The 18,123-nt window shown below is 43.9% G+C and overlaps 1 protein-coding gene across 2 annotated transcripts; it reads left to right on the forward strand.

Moving 5' to 3' along the window:
- Positions 1-1,833: 1,833 nt before the first annotated feature.
- TMEM170A (transmembrane protein 170A) lies at positions 1,834-16,043 on the forward strand. 2 transcript variants are annotated; one of them, XM_005894304.3, is made up of 3 exons: positions 1,834-2,153; positions 10,202-10,303; positions 12,963-16,043. In XM_005894304.3, the coding sequence occupies exons 1-3, from the start codon at positions 2,021-2,023 to the stop codon at positions 13,091-13,093; spliced, it is 366 nt and encodes a 121-aa protein (XP_005894366.1). In that variant the 5' UTR covers positions 1,834-2,020; the 3' UTR covers positions 13,094-16,043. The 2 variants fall into 2 exon arrangements, with proteins under 2 accessions (XP_005894366.1, XP_005894365.1); XM_005894303.3 differs by having other exon boundaries at positions 1,835-2,153; positions 10,202-10,372.
- Positions 16,044-18,123: the final 2,080 nt, after the last annotated feature.

Genomic DNA, 18,123 nt, shown 5'->3' on the forward strand with positions numbered 1-18,123 from the left:
AAAGGTCCGTCTAGTCAAGGCTATGGTTTTTCCAGTGGTCATGTATGGATGTGAGAGTTGGACTATAAAGAAGGCTGAGCGCCAAAGAATTGATGCTTTTCAACTGTGGTGTTGGAGAAAACTCTTGAGAGTCCCTTGGACTGCAAGGAGATCCAACCAGTCCATCCTAAAAGAGATCAGTCCTGGGTGTTCATTGGAAGGACTGATGTTGAAACTACAATACTTTGGCCACCTGATGTAAAGAGCTGACTCATTTGAAAAGACCCTGATGCTGTGAGGGATTGGGGGCAGGAGGAGAAGGGGACGACAGAGGATGAGATGGTCGGATGGCATCACCGACTCAATGGACATGGCTTTGGGTGGACTCCGGGAGTTGGTGATGGACGGGGAGGCCTGGCATGCTGGGGTTCATGGGGTCGCAAAGAGTCAGACACGACTGAGTGACTGAACTGCATGTCTTTGAATTAAAAGGAAAACATAATGTATTCAATGCTTTTTAATGAACTCTTGAATAACACAAGGTCTTAATTAAATTTACACATCCTTTCCTTTATGGTCTTTGCTCTTTATGTCGAAGAACCCCTTCACTATCATGAGACAAAGATATCCAACGCTGTCTTCTGAAAGTTTTATAGTTCTTCATCTCACTATAAGGGAAACAAGGAGGTGGTGGGTGTCTAAAAAATACACACACACCAAGTTTTGTTTGCTTTATATTTGCTTCATAATTTTTGTAGGTTTGTGTTTTTCCTGGAGTTTGTACTGCTTTTCAGTTCTTTTATTGAAATATAGTTGACCAACACTATTGTGTGAGTTTCAGGTGTACAACATAGGGACTTCCCTGTAGCTCAAAGGATAAAGAACCTGCCTGCAACGCAGGAGACCAGGGTTTGATCCCTGGGTTGGGAAGTTCCTCTGGTGAAGGGAATGGTAATCTACTCCAGTATTCTTGCCTGGAGAATCCCATGGACAGAGAAGCCTGGTGGGCTATAGTCCATGGGGTCACAAAGAGTCAGGCACGACTGAGGGACTAACACACACCCTCACAGTGATATGACATTTGTATACATCATGAAATGGCCACTATAGGAAGTCTAGTAACCGCCTGTTCCCGGTCATTACAAGATTATTGACATATTCCTTACGTTGTACACAATCCTTTTTAGTTTCAGGTGAAGTTTTCTCTCAAAATCGTTTTCCTTCCAAATATTTAAGGTATCGCTGCATCGTCTTCCAGCTTCTTTCACCTGGTTGCTGAACCATCTGATTCTCATTGCCAGATGCATATGTATGTAGGTATTTATCTTTCTATCCACCTAGCAACCTCTATGTGTATCTACCTGTCTATCTAACCATAATCTATCATCCATCTATCTACCTACCTCCCTCCCTTCCTCTGTGCGTGGTATGCTTGGTCCCTTCAGTCGCTTTGCTACCCCATGGACTGTATAGCCCGCCACCCCGCCAGGCTCCTGTGTCCAATGGATTCTCCCGGCAAGAATATTGGAGTGGGCTGCCATGCCCTCCGCCAGCGGATCTTCCCGACCCAGAGATCGAACCTGTGTCTCCCTCATTGCAGGCAGAATCTTGACCACTAGCGCCTCCTGGAAAGCCCCTCTCCCTCTCTATATGTAATTCCACTCCTTTCTTCTAGGTGGCGTTGCAGAGAAGGACAGAGCCGAGCGCGCCCCACCGGAGCAGGAGCGACTTCTCCAGTAGGGGGCGTAGGCCGTAGGGGGCCAGGTCTCCGAGAGCCGTACGCAACGTCAGGGGCGGGAACGCCCCTCGCCCCGCCCCTGCCGTCGGCGGCGCCCTGTAATTGGAGAAAGGAGCCGTCACTTGGCAGGGCCGTTGGGGTAGGAGGAAGAGGGCCCCGGCCGAAGGTGACGCTGTGGCTGCGGAGGTGTGGGGAGCGGAGCAGGCCGTACGCGAGTTCGCGCTGCGGCAGCATCTCGGGCGCTCTTCCCTCAGCGGCCCCTCGGGCGCTCTCCCTCAGCCCTCTGCGGTGAATGGCGGCGGGATGGAACGCGAGGGGAGCGGCGGCAGCGGGGCGTCGGCCGGGCTCCTGCAGCAGATCCTCAGCCTGAAGCTGGTGCCGCGGGTGGGCAACGGGACGCTGTGCCCCAACTCCACATCGCTCTGCTCCTTCCCAGGTACCGGCGGCCCCGCGGGGGTCGGCTCTCCGTCGGCCGAGAGCTGGGGACGGCAGCCTTTCCGCCTCCCCTCGCCACTTTGCCGCGGGCCCCTCAGGCGGGCCACCCCGATCCCGCGGTGGGCCCCGTCGGTGAGGGGAACTCGGCCCCCGCCCGAAGTCGTCCTGCTCTCTGGAGTTCCCAAACGCCCCTGCTTCAGGAGGGAACTCGGCAGCGCCCTGGTGGCGGCCGCCCCTCCTCGTCTGGGGCACGGGAGGCGGTCCTCGCCTCCTTTTGGCGGGCGGGGGCACTGGACAACCCCAGCCGCTTTCGTCCGCCCCGGCCTCTGGGCTTTCGTGCCTCGGACGGTGCGTCGTCCCGGCCGGTCTGAGGGCCATCGGTCAGAACTCAGGCACCCGCTGTGCGTAGGGTAGGTAGCCCAGCCTCTGCACCGGGAGGCTGTCTGCCGATCGCTGCTGCCCACGTCCAGATCCACCCCCTCCGCCAGTCTCTCTTTCTAGGAATCCCTTTCTGGAGACCTGTGGCCTCGTCTCCCACTCCTGTTCGAGAACGTCGACACGGCGCCTTTCTGATTCTTATGCCACTTATCTCGGCTGGGCTTGAGAGCAGAGGTTTTCAAACTTAGAAATCGAGATAGAAAGCTATCGGGCTCGGAAAACTGAGAGGAGGAGAAAATACCTGCAAAGACTGAAAATAAAGCCTTGGAGGGGAGAGTAGTGTTATGTGTTGGCCCTTTTAAAGGCAAGAAGACTGAGATCAGGGGTGTTTGAAGGGTGAGGTTGGGCCCTCCAGCAAAGCTGACAGATACTTTCACTCAGTAAACAATGCAAGAACCGGCCTGAGACCTGCAAAGGAAGGAAGGTTGGATTACTGACTACAGTTAAAACTGGTAAATAAGGCACCTGTGATTTCTCATCCGCTGGGCAGCGACCGCCAGGCGCCATTCAGCGGACACCAGGGACTTGCAGTGTATTACTTTTCTAGTATTTTCCCCAACAGGTCTGTGAAGTAGTTAATAAGATAAAAAACACGTTGAAACAGATGCAGGTGTTAGCTTGAAATCATGCCTATAATGATAATCTGGCAAAAGGTATCAAAAGATACTAAGATCACATTTGACAATGACAACAGAAATATATTGGCATTCTGGAGACCATGTCCAAAAAATGAAATGTTCATGCAGTCTGAAGGCTCTACTGGACCGGATTGGTCTATTACTTTTCTCGCAGCTCTTTATTTGGAAAAAGTTTAAACCTACTGAAAAATTGAAATGATAGTGTAACAGATACCTATATACCCTTTACTTAGGTTCATTATTAATATTTCGATTCTTTTGCTTCCTGTCTAAATACATATATGCATGTGCATAATATGTTTAGTTTCTGCAGAAAAGAGAAAGGGGGTTACACAAATAATGGCACTTGACAGCTAACGCTTTATAGCATGTATCATTTAAAATGAGGACATTTTCTGCCACAGCCTAGAAAAACATATTGCACTGGAATGTGTTAACACATTTAACATCGGTAGAATATTATCTAATATATAGGCCTTATTGAAACATACTCAGTTGTTTGAATAATGCCATTTATACCTTTCTTTAAAAATTCCAGGATCTAATCAAGGGTTACACATTGCATATAGTTGTCTTTTCAGTCTTCTTGAATCCAGAATAGTTCCTCCATCTTTGTTTCAGTTTCTTGAGACTGACATTTTTGAAAACCAGGCTAACTGTTCCTAGACTGTCCCATAGTCTGAGTTATCTGATTATTTCTTCATGGTTAGATTCAGATTAAACATTTTTGATCAGGATGCTACCTACATAGGTGATGTACACTTCCCAGAGCACCACATTAGGAGACATTTAATGTCAGTTTGTCCCTTTATTGATAACACTAAGTTTAATCATTTGGTGAAAATGGTGTTTATCAGATCTCTCCACCATAAGGTTACCATAATCAATAAGTCATATGTGAGGTGATATTTTGAAACTGAACATTTTGTTCAGTTTCTCTGGCTTTTAGTTGCCTCCTCTTTTAAAAAAAAGATTGAGGTAAGTGGATTTGGGAGGATAGTTCTACTATGTTATAGTAAAGAATCAGTAGCTAAGCATATTGTTTTCCTGTCAGGAGTTGTTCTGAAATATTAAACTGCAGTCTGTACTTGAGTTTATTGGTACTTCAGTGGATATATAACTTGGGGGTAGTGATCACCATGGATCATTCATTCAGGATGTATTTAGTGATCAAGTGCAGGCTCTGGGCTGGAGTTATGCTGGAGTTATAAACATGCATGAGATACAGCCCATGGACACAAGCTGATTGGAATGTGATGAGTAAACACACAGGGTAAACATATAGCCTCCCTGTTGTGTCTCTTCTTCAGCTGGAATGATGGATTCAATAGGTACATGAAATGTAATCCTTCCTGAGGCACCAAAACCTGCTGACAGTGAATCTCATTCATTGTCCTGATTCTGGAATTGTTTCTATTTTGGCCCCACAGAAAAGGTTACTTGCTTTTTATGCCAACTCAATATGGCAAAGTCATTGCTCTGAAATACTCTGTGGTTTATCACTGTCCGGAAGCTTTGAATTGATTTCTTTAAACCTGCATTTGCAATTTAGACCTATGGCACCCCACTCCAGTACTTTTGCCTGGAAAATCCCATGGATGGAGGAGCCTGATAGGCTGCAGTCCATGGGGTCGCTAAGAGTCCAATACGACTGAGCGACTTCACTTTCACCTTTCACTTTCATGCATTGGAGAAGGAAATGACAACCCACTCCAGTGTTCTTGCCTGGAGAATCCCAGGGACGGGAGAGCCTGGTGGGCTGCCGTCTCTGGGGTCGCACAGAGTCGGACACGACTGAAGTGACTTAGTAGTAGTAGTAGTAGTTTTCTGCCTAACCCTTCTTATTCCAAGTAGTTCAGATTTCTTTGGTGGTCATTTTTAACAAATCTGAATGCTGAGAAAGGCAAATTATTCTCCCCTCTTGTATCAGGAATAAAATTCACTTTCTAAAGGGATGAATCTCATTATATTAATACTTTCAATATCAAAGTATATCTTCCCCCCTCTCTCTTTTGTTTTTGGCCACGCCGCATGGCTTGTGGGAATTTAGTTCTCAGACTCGGGGATCGAACCTGGACCCTCAGTAGTGAGAGCATAGAGTCCCTAGCTCCTGGAGCCCCAGGGGTTCCCCAGAGTGTGCCTTCTGATAAACTAAAACCCACTAATGTTTTAGTTGTGCCATTGCTGGGATCAATAATACATCACACTTGGATCAGTCATTTACTCATTCGGTCTGCAAATTTACTCGGTGTCTATTGTGTGTCTCTTGTTTTCTAGGCACCAAGGAAAGGTGTGTTAGTGAACAAAACAAAAGAACTTTCATTCTAAAGGGGAAAGAGGAAACAAAATTTAAAAGTACGGAAAGGAGGGGCTTCCCTGGCAGTCCAGCACTTCCAGTGCAGGGGGCTCAGGTTCAGTCCCTGGTCAGGGAACTGAGATCATACATACCTTGCAATATGGCAAAATAAATAAAAATATGAAATGGAACAGACAGTGTGAGTGTAAGATTGGGTAGGGGGATAGTAAGTGGCAGGTCTTATGTGTCGAGCGGAATGCTTGTTTTACATAAGGTCACGAGGAAGCCCTCTAAGATGATGCCATTGGAGGTGAAATCTGAAAGGGAATGAGCAGCCGCCACGCAGCTGTCCGGAGACGGGCATTCTGGGCCAGGGGCAGCAGGTGCAGAGGCCCTGGGACGGGAGCTCACTGCAGTGACGTGAAGGAGGCCAGTGCGGTGGGAGGGGCGGCGTGGGCACGGGGGCAGGGGGTGAGGTCAGATCCCCCAAAGCCGTGTTCGAGGGGTTTTGAGCAGAGGAAAGATGATCTGATTCACTTTTTTTTTTCATGTATACAATTTAATGATTTTTTTGCCGAGTTTGCAATCACCACAAAAAACAACTTGAGAATACTGTCATCACTCCAACAAGAAACCTTGTCCCCATTACCACTGACTTTCTGGTTTTGTGTGGAGAATAGATGAAAGGCCAGATCAGGGCAGATAAGAGCTAGCCGGGGCTAGGGCCAAGAGACCGTTAAGGTTGAGGCAGGCCAGAAGGGCCCATTCAGGAACCAGGGATAAGTGGGCAGTTAGGCAGTGGCCTCGGGAGAGAGGTGGCAGGCTATGGTTGATAGTCCTGGTGGGCCAGTCCTTCTTGTTAGGAGAGGAAGAATACCTCGAAAAAACTCAGTTTCCCTTTACTCTCGCACTGCCACTGTGCTCACAGCACTTCTGGTGCCAGATAACATTTCTCTATGCACTGAGCAGTTTTGGACACCAGTTGGTGTCCTGCAACTCGGTTCAGTTCTGACACTGTCTGCTTGGAGCTGGCTTCAGTCCCACAGGTGAAAGGCCCAGTTGCACAAGACTGCCCCAACCCCCACTTCAGATGCCAGTCAAAGGCTAGGTTTTCGCATGTGCTCTGACCAGCTAAGGTTTCCGTGTCATCCTTCTTGTTCAAGTGAAAATGCTAGAGCAGCTTACAGAACTCACCAGGTGATTGGTATGTTCCCAAAGATGTAAAGGATGGAAATGAACACCACATGAAGAGATAAGCAGGGTGAAGGCTGGAAGGGTCCCTGAGCACAGGAGCTTCTGTTCCTGTGCAGCTGGGGTGGGTCACCCTCCCAGCACATAGGTGTCTTCACCAGCCCAGAAACTCTCTGCCCTCCGTACTGTTGAAATATCTATGGAGGCTTCATCACTTAGGCATGACCGATTAATAACTTGCTTCTAGCCCCCTCCTCTCTCCTGAGAATGGAGAGTAGGGCTGAAGGTTCCAAGCTTACAATCATGGCCTGGCCTTTCTGGTGACCAGCGCCCATCAAGGAGCCCACCAAGAGTTGCCTTATGAGAACAAAAGACACTCCTGGAAATTCCAAGGAATTTAGGAGCTCTTCCTCAGGAATCAGGGTCATAGATTAAGTCTTAGAAAAAAAGATTTTCCTAGCACCATTATCTTAAACGGTTTTAGGCATCAGGAGTAGAAACCAGATATATTTGTATTAGTATTTCACAAGGAAACAGATGGATCCCCTGGCAGGTAGGTGGGGGTGGGTAAGAGAGGGGTCTCACAGTGGGCAGTGTGGACAGATGCAGGCCAGTGGGCACTTAGCATCTAGGCAGGCCAGCGCGGAGTTAGTTGCAGGACTGGGGTGGTGAACCCTGGCTACAGAGGCACAGTTGTTTGACCTGGAACATAAGGCAGAGCAGGGCAAGCTGAAAGGACAGCTGGGCGCCAAGCCTAACTCTGCCCACTTGTTCTGTGCTCCTGTTTCTGCTTATTGGGGCCAGTTTGGTCTTGACCCCTTGCTCGGAAGACAGGGGACTCGACTGTGGCAGCTAGAGGGCCAGGGAGCACAGAATTCCCCCCAAGAGGTCCGCCATGTGACCTTCTGTTTAACTCAAACTGAAGAATATGCTTAAAGATACAGACACCCTCTGGGCAGGGATCTTTGTCTTTTTAAAATTTCTGTTCTTGTTCATTGACGTGCCTGACATATGGAATGGGCTCTGTAAGTATTTGCTGAATGAATGAACTCTCAGTACTGGTATTAGCTTGCTGTGGCTACTGAAACAACTCACCACAAATTTAGTGGCTTAAAACAACACAGATTTATTAGTCTTGGAGGTCAGAAGTCCAAATGAGTCAGCAGAGCCATCTTCCTTCTGGAGGCTCTAAGGAGAATTTGTTTTCGTGTCTTTTCAGCTGCTAGAGGTCACCACGTCCTTTGGCTTCTGGCACCTTCCTCCATCTTTAAAGCCAGCAGCACAGCATCTTCAGATCTCTTTGACTGTGACTGTCTTCCAGGGACCCTTGATTACAGTAGGCCCACCTATAAAATCCAAGATACTACCCCCCCTGCATTGCAAGATGTCTAATCTCATCACACCTGCACACCCCCTTTTGTTAGGTCGAATTTTCATAGGCTTTGGGTTGAGGATGTGGGCATCTTTGGGGCCTCTTCTGCCACCAGTGCTTAGTCTGGTTTCCCTTATAACATTTATTTCAGGTTAATAACCTGACTTATTCTTCACCTTGGGGAAATGATGTGACTTTAGCTGCCAAAGTAAACAAAGTTGAAGATAATGCACTTTATGTGAAACAGTGCATAAGGAAATACTGTAAAATAGATAGACAAAGATGTTTGACAGTGTATAGAGCCAGGGAAATGAAAAGTACTATGTGATCAATAAATAGCTGTTAAATAGATGGCAGATTAAGGTGCAGTATTAACGGGATATCACTTAGCTTTTTAAAAGTGTTTTATTGATTGAGGTTTGCCTTAGCTATTAGTGTTCTGTACTACTTTATCCTCTGAAAGCGTTTTATAAATTGTACTGTTCATCTAATATGATAAAGCCTTTCTTTCCTACTTAGAGTGACTTAAGTGACGCTATATAAAGTATGGAGGCAGTGGGAGAGCAAATGGATGTGACTTAGGGCTGTATGTAGGAAGGTGCACACTGCTTCTCCCCCTCAGAGACTCAGGGAGGAGCTGACTTGCTGCACCAGATCCTGTTTGCACACAGGTCTTTCAGCTTTTAGAAAAGTTGAGGTGTGAGTTGCTAGCCCAGCAAGCCTCCTTGCTCCAGGGAAGTGGGAACAGGGGAGTGTTGGTGTCTGCCAGGGCTGCTGGAACAAAGCACCATGGACCGAGTGACTTAACCAACACAGGTGGAGATTGGAAGTGCAAGATGAGGGTGCCGGTACGGTCAGGCTGAGGGCCCTCTTGGGCCATCTTCTTGATATGTCCTCACTCGATGGGGAGAGAAAGAGGAGAGGCACAGAGAGAGAGAAATCTGTCTTCCTCTTGTAAGTCCACGGTCCTGTCGGATTAGGGCTTCCGCACATGGATTCATCCCATGGCAGTTGGGTAGCACACCCAAGTGTCCAGACACACTTTTATTGAAGTTACCAACTTCCTGTGTCTCTGGCAGATTAAGGCTTCACCCCAGTTCACCGCCCGCATGGTTCACCGCAGCCAGTGAGGAGCCGCACTCTAGCAGGCCCTTGAGTTGCTGTGGTGAGCAGTGCTTGTCTCTAAAACCTGGGGGGCTCCAGCGGAAGCCGCGTGATGGCAAGGCTGTCAGCTGGGCAGCAGAGTCCCTGAGCTCCTGGAGGCAGGTTTGTGTCCTGTTTGTCCACCCCCGGGCACTGCCATTCCCACGTCCTCACAGAGCTCTGTGCACACCGGGGGTGTAACAGCAGCCAGAGTCTCTGAGGTGGCTTGGGGAGGAGCTGCTGAGGACTCAGGGATTAAAGATGGGGTTGCTGCTTAGCAGGGAGCTGCCTGGTGCTGTTTCCTGGGTTGGGGACGAGCTGGCAGTGGATGGTGTCCAAGGAGGCCCCAGTGGGAGATGCCAGTGTGCAGCAGGGCCCGGGCTGGAGGGGCGGATGGGGAGGGTGGCACCTCTCGGGGAGTGGTGTGCGCACTAGCCTCTGGAGCTGCCACCGAGGAGAGAGGTCAGGCATTTGCGCATGGCGCCCTGTCAGTGGTGCTCACACTTGTCCTTGTGAAAGGGAAATCACATAAGTGAATTTCCAAATCTGGGTGAACTTTTTCTTCAGTGTTTGGGAATAGGGGTAGCTTGTCAGGAGTCGGCCAACCTTTTCTGTAAAGGGCCAGATTATAAATATTTTAGGCTTTGCAGGTCCTATGGTCTCTGTCACTGTTTCAGCCCTGCTCTGGGAGCTTGAAAGCAGCCATAGACAAGACTTAATGAACAGGCATGTCTGTGTCCCGCTAAGACTTTGCGCACAAAAACAGGGGGTGGCCATAGTTTAGTGATCCCTCCAAAACCATCAGTGTTTGGATATTTGACTGATGAACCGCCACTGCAACAGAATTGTTTTAAAATTGAAATAACGTAAATAACTTAAATAATTTAAAATTGAGTATAATGACCGCGCCTTTGTCACGACCGCCCTGGGGAAGCTGGTGACGTCCAACCTTTCTTTGCTCTCCCTTGCAGAGATGTGGTATGGTGTGTTCCTGTGGGCACTGGTGTCTTCTCTCTTCTTTCACGTCCCTGCCGGATTACTGGCCCTCTTCACCCTCAGACATCACAAATATGGTAGGTTCATGTCTGTAAGCATCCTGTTGATGGGCATCGTGGGACCAATTACTGCTGGAATCTTGACAAGTATGTTAGACGTTTAAAATACAGTCGAAACATTTCATATGAATAGTCAGTTAACTTTAGGAACCGTTTTAGAAACGTGTCTGAGTGGGATAAAGAAGTAAGCGCGCTCTTTGTGCGCGGGCCCTGTGTTTTATATACTGTTCTCTTCTCGCCTCAGTCCCCTCTTACTTGGATAACATCTTTGACTTCCTGAGTCAGATTCTGTCTCGTGGCTTTAGGGAAGCCACGTTAAGCTTTGTGAGATACATCTTGTGATCTTGACCACTACCAAGAGAATATTTGGCTTTTTGGAAGCTACTGCTCTCCTTTCTCCTCAGCTGTCACTTCACTGATCTGTGGCATTGCAATCTGCTTGACAAATTACTTCCCTTCATCCAGGTGTAGATATTTTAAGGATGGAGGGAATTTTGTTTAGAAAAGTGCCTGTTTTTTTTTTTTTTTTTAACTCTTAGGACTTTCTGAATAAGAGTTTGAGCAACATTCATAATTATACATTATTTTTATCTGTGTGGTATCTTTTGGGTGGGGGTGCAGCTTTTGTTCATGTCATAGGGCTGAGAATATTTTTAAGCTCATAACAAAATAAAAATAGCATGTATATTTTATATAAATTAAAAATTATAAGAAAGCAAAAACAAAGATTCTCCACTACTGTATTCCTACGTGGTAACCACAGTTTGCATTTCATTATATGCTTTCAGACTTTTTTCTCGGTTTATGTAATTTTTTTTTTTCACTGTGATTTTAAACTTTGAATTTCAAGCAGAAATTCCCCTGTCTCTTTGACTTTAGGGGTTTTTTTGGGGACAAGGTGGCCTAGTTTCTCTGTGTTCTGTAGATGGTGAAACCTTTGTGATAAGGCGGTGGGGAGGCTAATTTTCTCCTGTCTGCATTAAGGAGTTTCCATAACTGGCCTTAAACGATATTTTTAACTGTATCACCTATATTTTCTCTGTGTTCTGTAGATGGTGAAACCTTTGTGATAAGGCGGTGGGGAGGCTAATTTTCTCCTGTCTGCATTAAGGAGTTTCCATAACTGGCCTTAAACAATATTTTTAACTGTATCACCTACTGCTATGTTTAGAGAGCCTCTGCTCTAGTTTTCTAACTGGATTATTAGCCCCCAGGACCTGTTTTAGATTTCTCATTGGTACAATAGCAATGCTGTGTGATGGCTAAATGAAATAATGTGTGTATATAAAACAGAGACTATCTAACACGTAGTAATTGTATCCTTCTTTGACTCTAGTGCATACAATCTATTCCCTTCCCATTTTGCTGCTCCTTCTGGTTTGCTTTTAACTATCTTCCCTTCATCATCCAAATCCCACTTTGGGGCCCAGTTCAAGTTCTTTAAGCTTCTTCTGATCCAACCCACTTTTTTTGGAGATAAATTACAAAGAGGCCCAAAGGAACACATGCCTCTCAGAGGGTAGTATTAATAGCACAGTGTGCATGTACTGCCAGTAGCACTGCTCCTTATTCTCCTTCAAATATGTTAATATACCATCATATCACAATGGGCAAGGTGTTGACACTTGATCGAAACAGTATATATCGTCCTGCATTATTCAAAATCTGTTTCGTGCTTGTGCTTTCTGTCTTGTGTCCCCACCTGTATTCTCTGACCAAGGAGAATTCTGTTTGGAGCATTTTGGGCTGGGGTCAGGAGAAGATTATCTGGGAACTTTGGATCTGTTCTTTTCAAATGAATGAATTCTTGACTTTTCTTAGTATAATGCTGAGTCCCTGTGAGCAATTCAGGGTACCTGAGTAGAAACAGATACCTGTTTGTTCTGTTTATTCAATATGTAGGAAGTTATAGTGACCAACAGAATGACATGGGAAATAGAAAGGAATCCCGGAGTATCCCTCACCTCAAGCCCTTTGAATGAATAGCAACTTGCTGGGCTTAGAGTCCCACTCGCTTCCTTTCTTCCTCCCCGCCCCCCCGCCTTTTTTTTTAAGCTGTGCCACACAGCTTGTGGTATCTTAGTTCCCAAACCAGGGATTGAACCCCGGGCCACAGCAGTGGACCATCTGGGCATTCAGGGCATTTCCTCCATCCATTTCTTGAAGGGAACTCTGAGTATAGTACAAGAGGGAGTGGGGTTTCCCTGTGACTGCTCCTGAAATATTCCTTGCTCAGCCTCACGCAGAGGATTTTCTATCATTTATTGCCAGGAATTTGTTAGGTATCTGTTACGTGCCTGGGGAATAATATGTTTTAAGTTTGTAATCGGGTTATGTGAATATTGCAGTCTTTGTGATTTTGGTTATGACTTCCAGGTGATTTTATTCAATATATCTAGGAGACTTAGTTTGAAAGAGTCCCTTTTCTAAAAACATTTGTTGGTGACTTGCAAACCATATAAGGAATACTTAAAACCAAGAGTAGTTAGCAAAAAGAATAGGGAAAACAAAAACATTTCTGTAATGTTTAAATTTTAATGTAAAAAATTTAAATCATTCTTAGAGTTTTATTTTTTAATTTATTTTATGTTTTTTCTACTTAGAGTCTTAAGTGCTATATTTTTCTGATTATATTAACCCCCCTCTAATTTTTTAACACACTTGAATTTTTGAACAGGTGCAGCAATTGCTGGAGTGTATCGAGCAGCAGGAAAGGAAATGATTCCGTTTGAAGCCCTTACCTTGGGCACTGGACAGACGTTTTGTGTCGTAGTGGTCTCCTTTTTACGGATTTTAGCTACTCTATAGCACATGCCCTTGTGCTATGATGGTGAATCGGTTTTATAGAATCCTCAAAAATAATACATTATGGGATGTAGCGTTTTCTTAGTTCTTCAAACGGTATGAAGAACAACACTTCGGTCCTTTCTTCAGTTTGAAGTTCCAGGAATTAAAGATCTTTTTGGACTCATTGTTCTCAACCAAAAAAAAAAAAATCAAGTTTCTTTTCTTTCTGTTTTTACATATGCAAATCAGGCAGTTTTACAGGTGCATCTTTACCCAAGCCCAGTCAGCAGTGCTTCTGGGTTGGCATCCTTCACACTGAAATTTACAACGTCCTGTGAGAAAAACGCAGCCTTGCGTGTTTCAGAGAAACTGTAGAACATATTGGTTTACTTCTGAGCACAGTAAACTGTGCTGATATCTTATTTGATCAAATCTTGATTAAAATTTGGCAAACCCTTGCCACATCTTCATGACAGTAAGTGCCAAGTAGGTTTTGGTCGAGCATAACGTTGAGAACAAATTTGGAGAAATAAAACACACACAAAACCTATAACTCAAGTAGTGGCTTCAGTTCCACTATTTAAATAAATAAAAGCTAACTCCTGAATGCTGTGACATTTTATGAATAACTATTTTGACCTCTGATTATTTTATATATTTTAAGATGTGTGAATTTCCTGTTTTGTACATTTTCTCAAAATAAGCTAGGTAATTGAGAATTTTTCCACAGAACTCCTGTATCACCTTTTCCTATCACTTTATAGTCTATTGATTTTATTTAGTTTAATTGGAAACACACCCTATTAAATAGTTTGAATGGAAAATTCTCAGCCATATTGATCAGGATACTCACTGGACATTGAGACATACACACAGAAAGATACTTTAAACATTCTGTTACCTTTTTTTTAGTGACTTTGGTTTGCTCATGGCTCTTAAAAAATTGTAAAAGTGCAGCTTTAACTGGAATTAGGGGTTATTGATTTCCTAGTCTTAATGTGGTTACCTAGTGGTGGGTCTTCAACCCATTTTACAGTGGTGGGTATGACTCCCAGAAAGTGCCTGAAGTTTAATTTTCAAATATACCTTCCACTGTGCCCTTTATATTTCCTTTCAAGAGAATCTATATCCTTAAAGAAAATTAAATATCAGAGTTTTTTTTTTAAACCCAATTTTAGCTCTTTTAATTTTGCTTCGAATGCCTAGCTTTCTTTTTCATCTAAAGGCCTAAAAACTGTGACCTTCAAAAGAAAAAGGATTGCAAAAATTAAATATCTGACTTTATCCTTAACCGCATAAACTGGTTTGTATGAAATACAGTTGTTGTTATCTGTTTTCAAAATAGTTTCTGGTCATTAAATATGACATTTTAAAAGGAAAGTTTTCATTATGAGTGTGAAGCTACCTGCCCATAAGGTCATGTGCAGTGCTGTTTGATTTAAGCAATATGCACTCTGGCTTCTGATTAAAAATAGCCAGGAGATGGTCACAGAGAAAAATTAAAAAGGATCCCAAAAAGTAAGTGGACATTTTCTTTTAACTAATAGGCCATTAGACTACTTATCAAAATTACAGTAATAGATATACTCTAACGAGGTGAAAAATTGTAGGAGTTGTACACAGGCAAATATCCTTACAAATTCCCCAACAAGATTATTCTCCAATGCTCAAATCTTTCTTTCAAACAAATTTTTATGTCTTTAGCTCAAGACTCCATTTTTCAATTCAATAGTTGGATTTTGAAACGTAGCCCTTCAGCTTAAGAAGTTTTCCTTCATCTCTATTGAAAGATGTCTCAGCATTCTCACTGAAAACATTCCTTTGGATAGAGTTTCACAAATTGAGTATGGGCTAGTGGTCAGTGGGCTTCTCTCCCCCAAAACTAATTTTTCAACATATTGATCCATGGCTTAAATGTTTGGTTGCTTCACTTCTAGAGCCAAAACACAAGAACTAATGCATTTTGAAAGCTGTCTTTGTTTTCATCTGTTTCTTGTTTGATTATCCACTGTTTTTAAGAACTTCAAATATAAAATGGATCTTCAGATTATTGAATGTTTCATCCATCCCAGTATGTGAACATTCTGTGAATAAATGAATATAGACTTTATATAACTTGAGCTTTGTGGCTTGAAATGTTTTCAGGAAGAAACTATTTGAATTATAAGGAATGTTTATTGCCCTTAAGGGTTTCTTTTTCTTTTTAATTTCTCACCTCAAATGCACAATTATTTGGGGGTGGTTGCTCAGATGAAAAAGTACTGGCATTTGTGTTGAACATTTTATTTTTTCACATAAAGCTTCTGAGACGTTTTGCCAACTCCTGACTTGCCTGGAGACACATGAAACCACCCCTGCCCCAGCTATGCATCCACTTTTCTTTTAGTGGGAAGGAGAAACCCCCAACCATGAAAAGCTGATTTCTGGATTCTTTGAGATAAAGGTTTTAGGAGAAAAACATTTCATGTAAACTTAAATCCAATACAAATGAGTAATGAATATTCCAAGACAAAGGTGTCTCATTGTACTATTTACTAATCTAGAACATTACCTAGGAAATGTCTCAACTAGGGAGATAAAGTTCATGCAAGTAGTTATCTTTAAGCTCTTAGGTTTCCTAAGTCTTTAAATTGTATGTTAGCTTTTGATTCCAAAAGCTGCTCTGGTTTGAATGAAGTTCTTAATACAACTGCAGTGCACACCAACCTTCCCTAGGAGATCATCTCCTGAAGTTGAGGTCCTGGTGCTGTCCACACGCAGAAGGTTCTGTGTACATGTGTTTCTGTTCTGTGCATTGTTACCCTGCTTGTGGTAAAGTCAGCTTAACTTTTTGTATTAGATTATTTCACTAAATGCTGCAGTCAAACTGATCAAATCTTTGTACCACAGAAAGTTATTTAAATTTTATTTTTCTACTGAAATTTCTAATTCTGGTATAAATGTTTATCAATAAAGATTACTTTCAACTCTGTGCACTTGAACTGATTTTTCTTTTTCAGTGGCCAATGAATTTAAGCTTTTGTAATGAAGATTTCTACCTTAAGTATGGGTTTTTTTTTTTTTTTAGGCTTAGTACTTAACATATCTATTTAAGTATTTCCTTTATGTTCAACTTGTTTATGGTAAAATTCCTGTCCAAAGATCTGATTAAACACTACTTACATGTGAACTTGAGCCTTATTAACTTCACTTTCTGTGCTATATGTTACCATCAAAAGTTTTTGTACAGTTTCACACTGTGATGGGTAAAAGCTGATAACCCTTTGTGATAAAAATGTATCATTTCAATAGTCCACAAGAAGAGGGTCTCCAAGGTTGGTTCAGTATTCTGTGACATCATAAAACGTTTTCTGCCCTGCCATTTTCAGCACATTGGATTGTCCCATTTGGGTAGCTTACCCCATGGTCACAAGGTAACTACTGACTTCCAGGCATTGCAGATGGACATACAGTGTAGCAGGAGACTAGCCATCCATTCTCTATTTTTTTTTTTTTTTAATTTAGGTACAACATACAGTAAAGTACACAAGTCTTAAATGTGTAGCTTAATGAATATTTATGTATTTATACACTTAGGTGAAGTGGTAGTACTTTGGTCAAGATATAGAATGTTTCTAACACCCCAGAGGGATGCAGAGCTCTGCAAGAAACCTCCAATAGCTTATGAATCCCAACAGAGGATCTCTTCTGTTATCAAAAAGATGATTACCCACGATTGGACAGTGGGAAGAGACTATGGGGAGAGGCTAAAGATGCTGAATTTGGCGGGAGGGGAAGGACCCCATAAATTATTGCCAAGACAACGTTGCAAAGAAGAAGCCAATTCTGACTCTAGGTTGGAAACTGCTTCTTTGACTTACTTTTCGTTGCTTTTGTCATTCAGTTCAGTCACTCAGTTGTGTCCGACTCTGTGACCCCATGGACTGCAGCACACCAGGCTTCCCTGTCCAGCATCAACTCCTGGGGCTTACTCAAACTCATGTCCATTGAGTCGGTGATGCCATCCAACCATCTCATCCTGTCGTCCCCTTCTCCTCCCGCCTTCAATCTTTCCCAGCATCAGGGTCTTTTCCAGTGAGTCAGTTCTTCACATCAGGTGGCCAAAGTATTGGAGTTTCAGCATCAGTCCTTCCAATGAGTATTCAAGGCTGATTTCCTTTAGGATGGACTGGTTGGATCTCCTTGCAGTCCAAGGGACTCTCTCAAGAGTCTTCTCCAACATTTTTTTATAGCTTTCTTTTCTTTCTTTTGTTAGACATAATAGCCGCCTCAGAGGACCCTGCCCCTCTGCCTGACTATAAGCTCAAGCGCTTGGTTCCGCTAGTGGAGAGATAACCTGCCCCTGCCCCCCCGTGAATAGAGGAGATCAACACACCCCTTCCAAAGGCTGGCCATTCTCTCGGAGGTGTTTGCAAGACTGAAGACCCTTTCACTTTAGTTCCCCACTGCCTCTCCTTTATTCTGCCTTTTGACTTTAGTACCTCATTGCTTATATCTCTCTGACTCAACAGAAAAATTTTGCATTCAGACCCCCACGGGATGGTTGCTCTGAGGCGCTAGTCTGCTATCTTAGTCAGTCAGCTTTCCAAATGAAATCATTTTCCTTGCCTCCACACTTCCTCTCTCGGGTTCACTGGCCTGTCCTGCGGTGAGCAGAGGGAGCTTGGACTCGGTAACAACATGGTAAGAGTGAACCAGGAAACTTGTAGGTGGTTGGGGTTTGTATTTTGGCCAATATTTGTCCAAAGGGATTGCTCAGTTTCAGCCTATTTATTCTTGGTGGGATTATGTGCTGAAATCTTTAAATTTTTAAGTGGTATATTGGGTGTTCCCCACACTAACAAACATTGAACACCAGAAAAGGTGTTCAACAATTCAACTCAATTCTGACAGTACCCAGAAGTACCCCCATCCTCAACCACCAACTCCAGACATCAGTTGCAAGTCCAGGTTCTTCCGTGCTTCTAACTGGCTATAAGTTGGGTTCAATTAATTTGAGAGCGACTCACAGAACTCAGACATTTTACTTACTAGGCCACTGGTTTATCATA

This window comes from Bos mutus, chromosome 18 (assembly GCF_027580195.1).
Source record: "Bos mutus isolate GX-2022 chromosome 18, NWIPB_WYAK_1.1, whole genome shotgun sequence".
NCBI lineage: Eukaryota > Metazoa > Chordata > Mammalia > Artiodactyla > Bovidae > Bos > Bos mutus.

Coding starts and splice junctions, on each gene's coding strand:
- TMEM170A (XM_005894303.3), top strand. CDS start 2,021: ATGGAACGCGAGGGGAGCGGCGGCAGCGGGGCGTCGGCCGGGCTCCTG. Junction 2,154..10,201: donor ATCGCTCTGCTCCTTCCCAG/GTACCGGCGGCC, acceptor TCTCCCTTGCAG/AGATGTGGTATGGTGTGTTC. Junction 10,373..12,962: donor TACTGCTGGAATCTTGACAA/GTATGTTAGACG, acceptor ATTTTTGAACAG/GTGCAGCAATTGCTGGAGTG.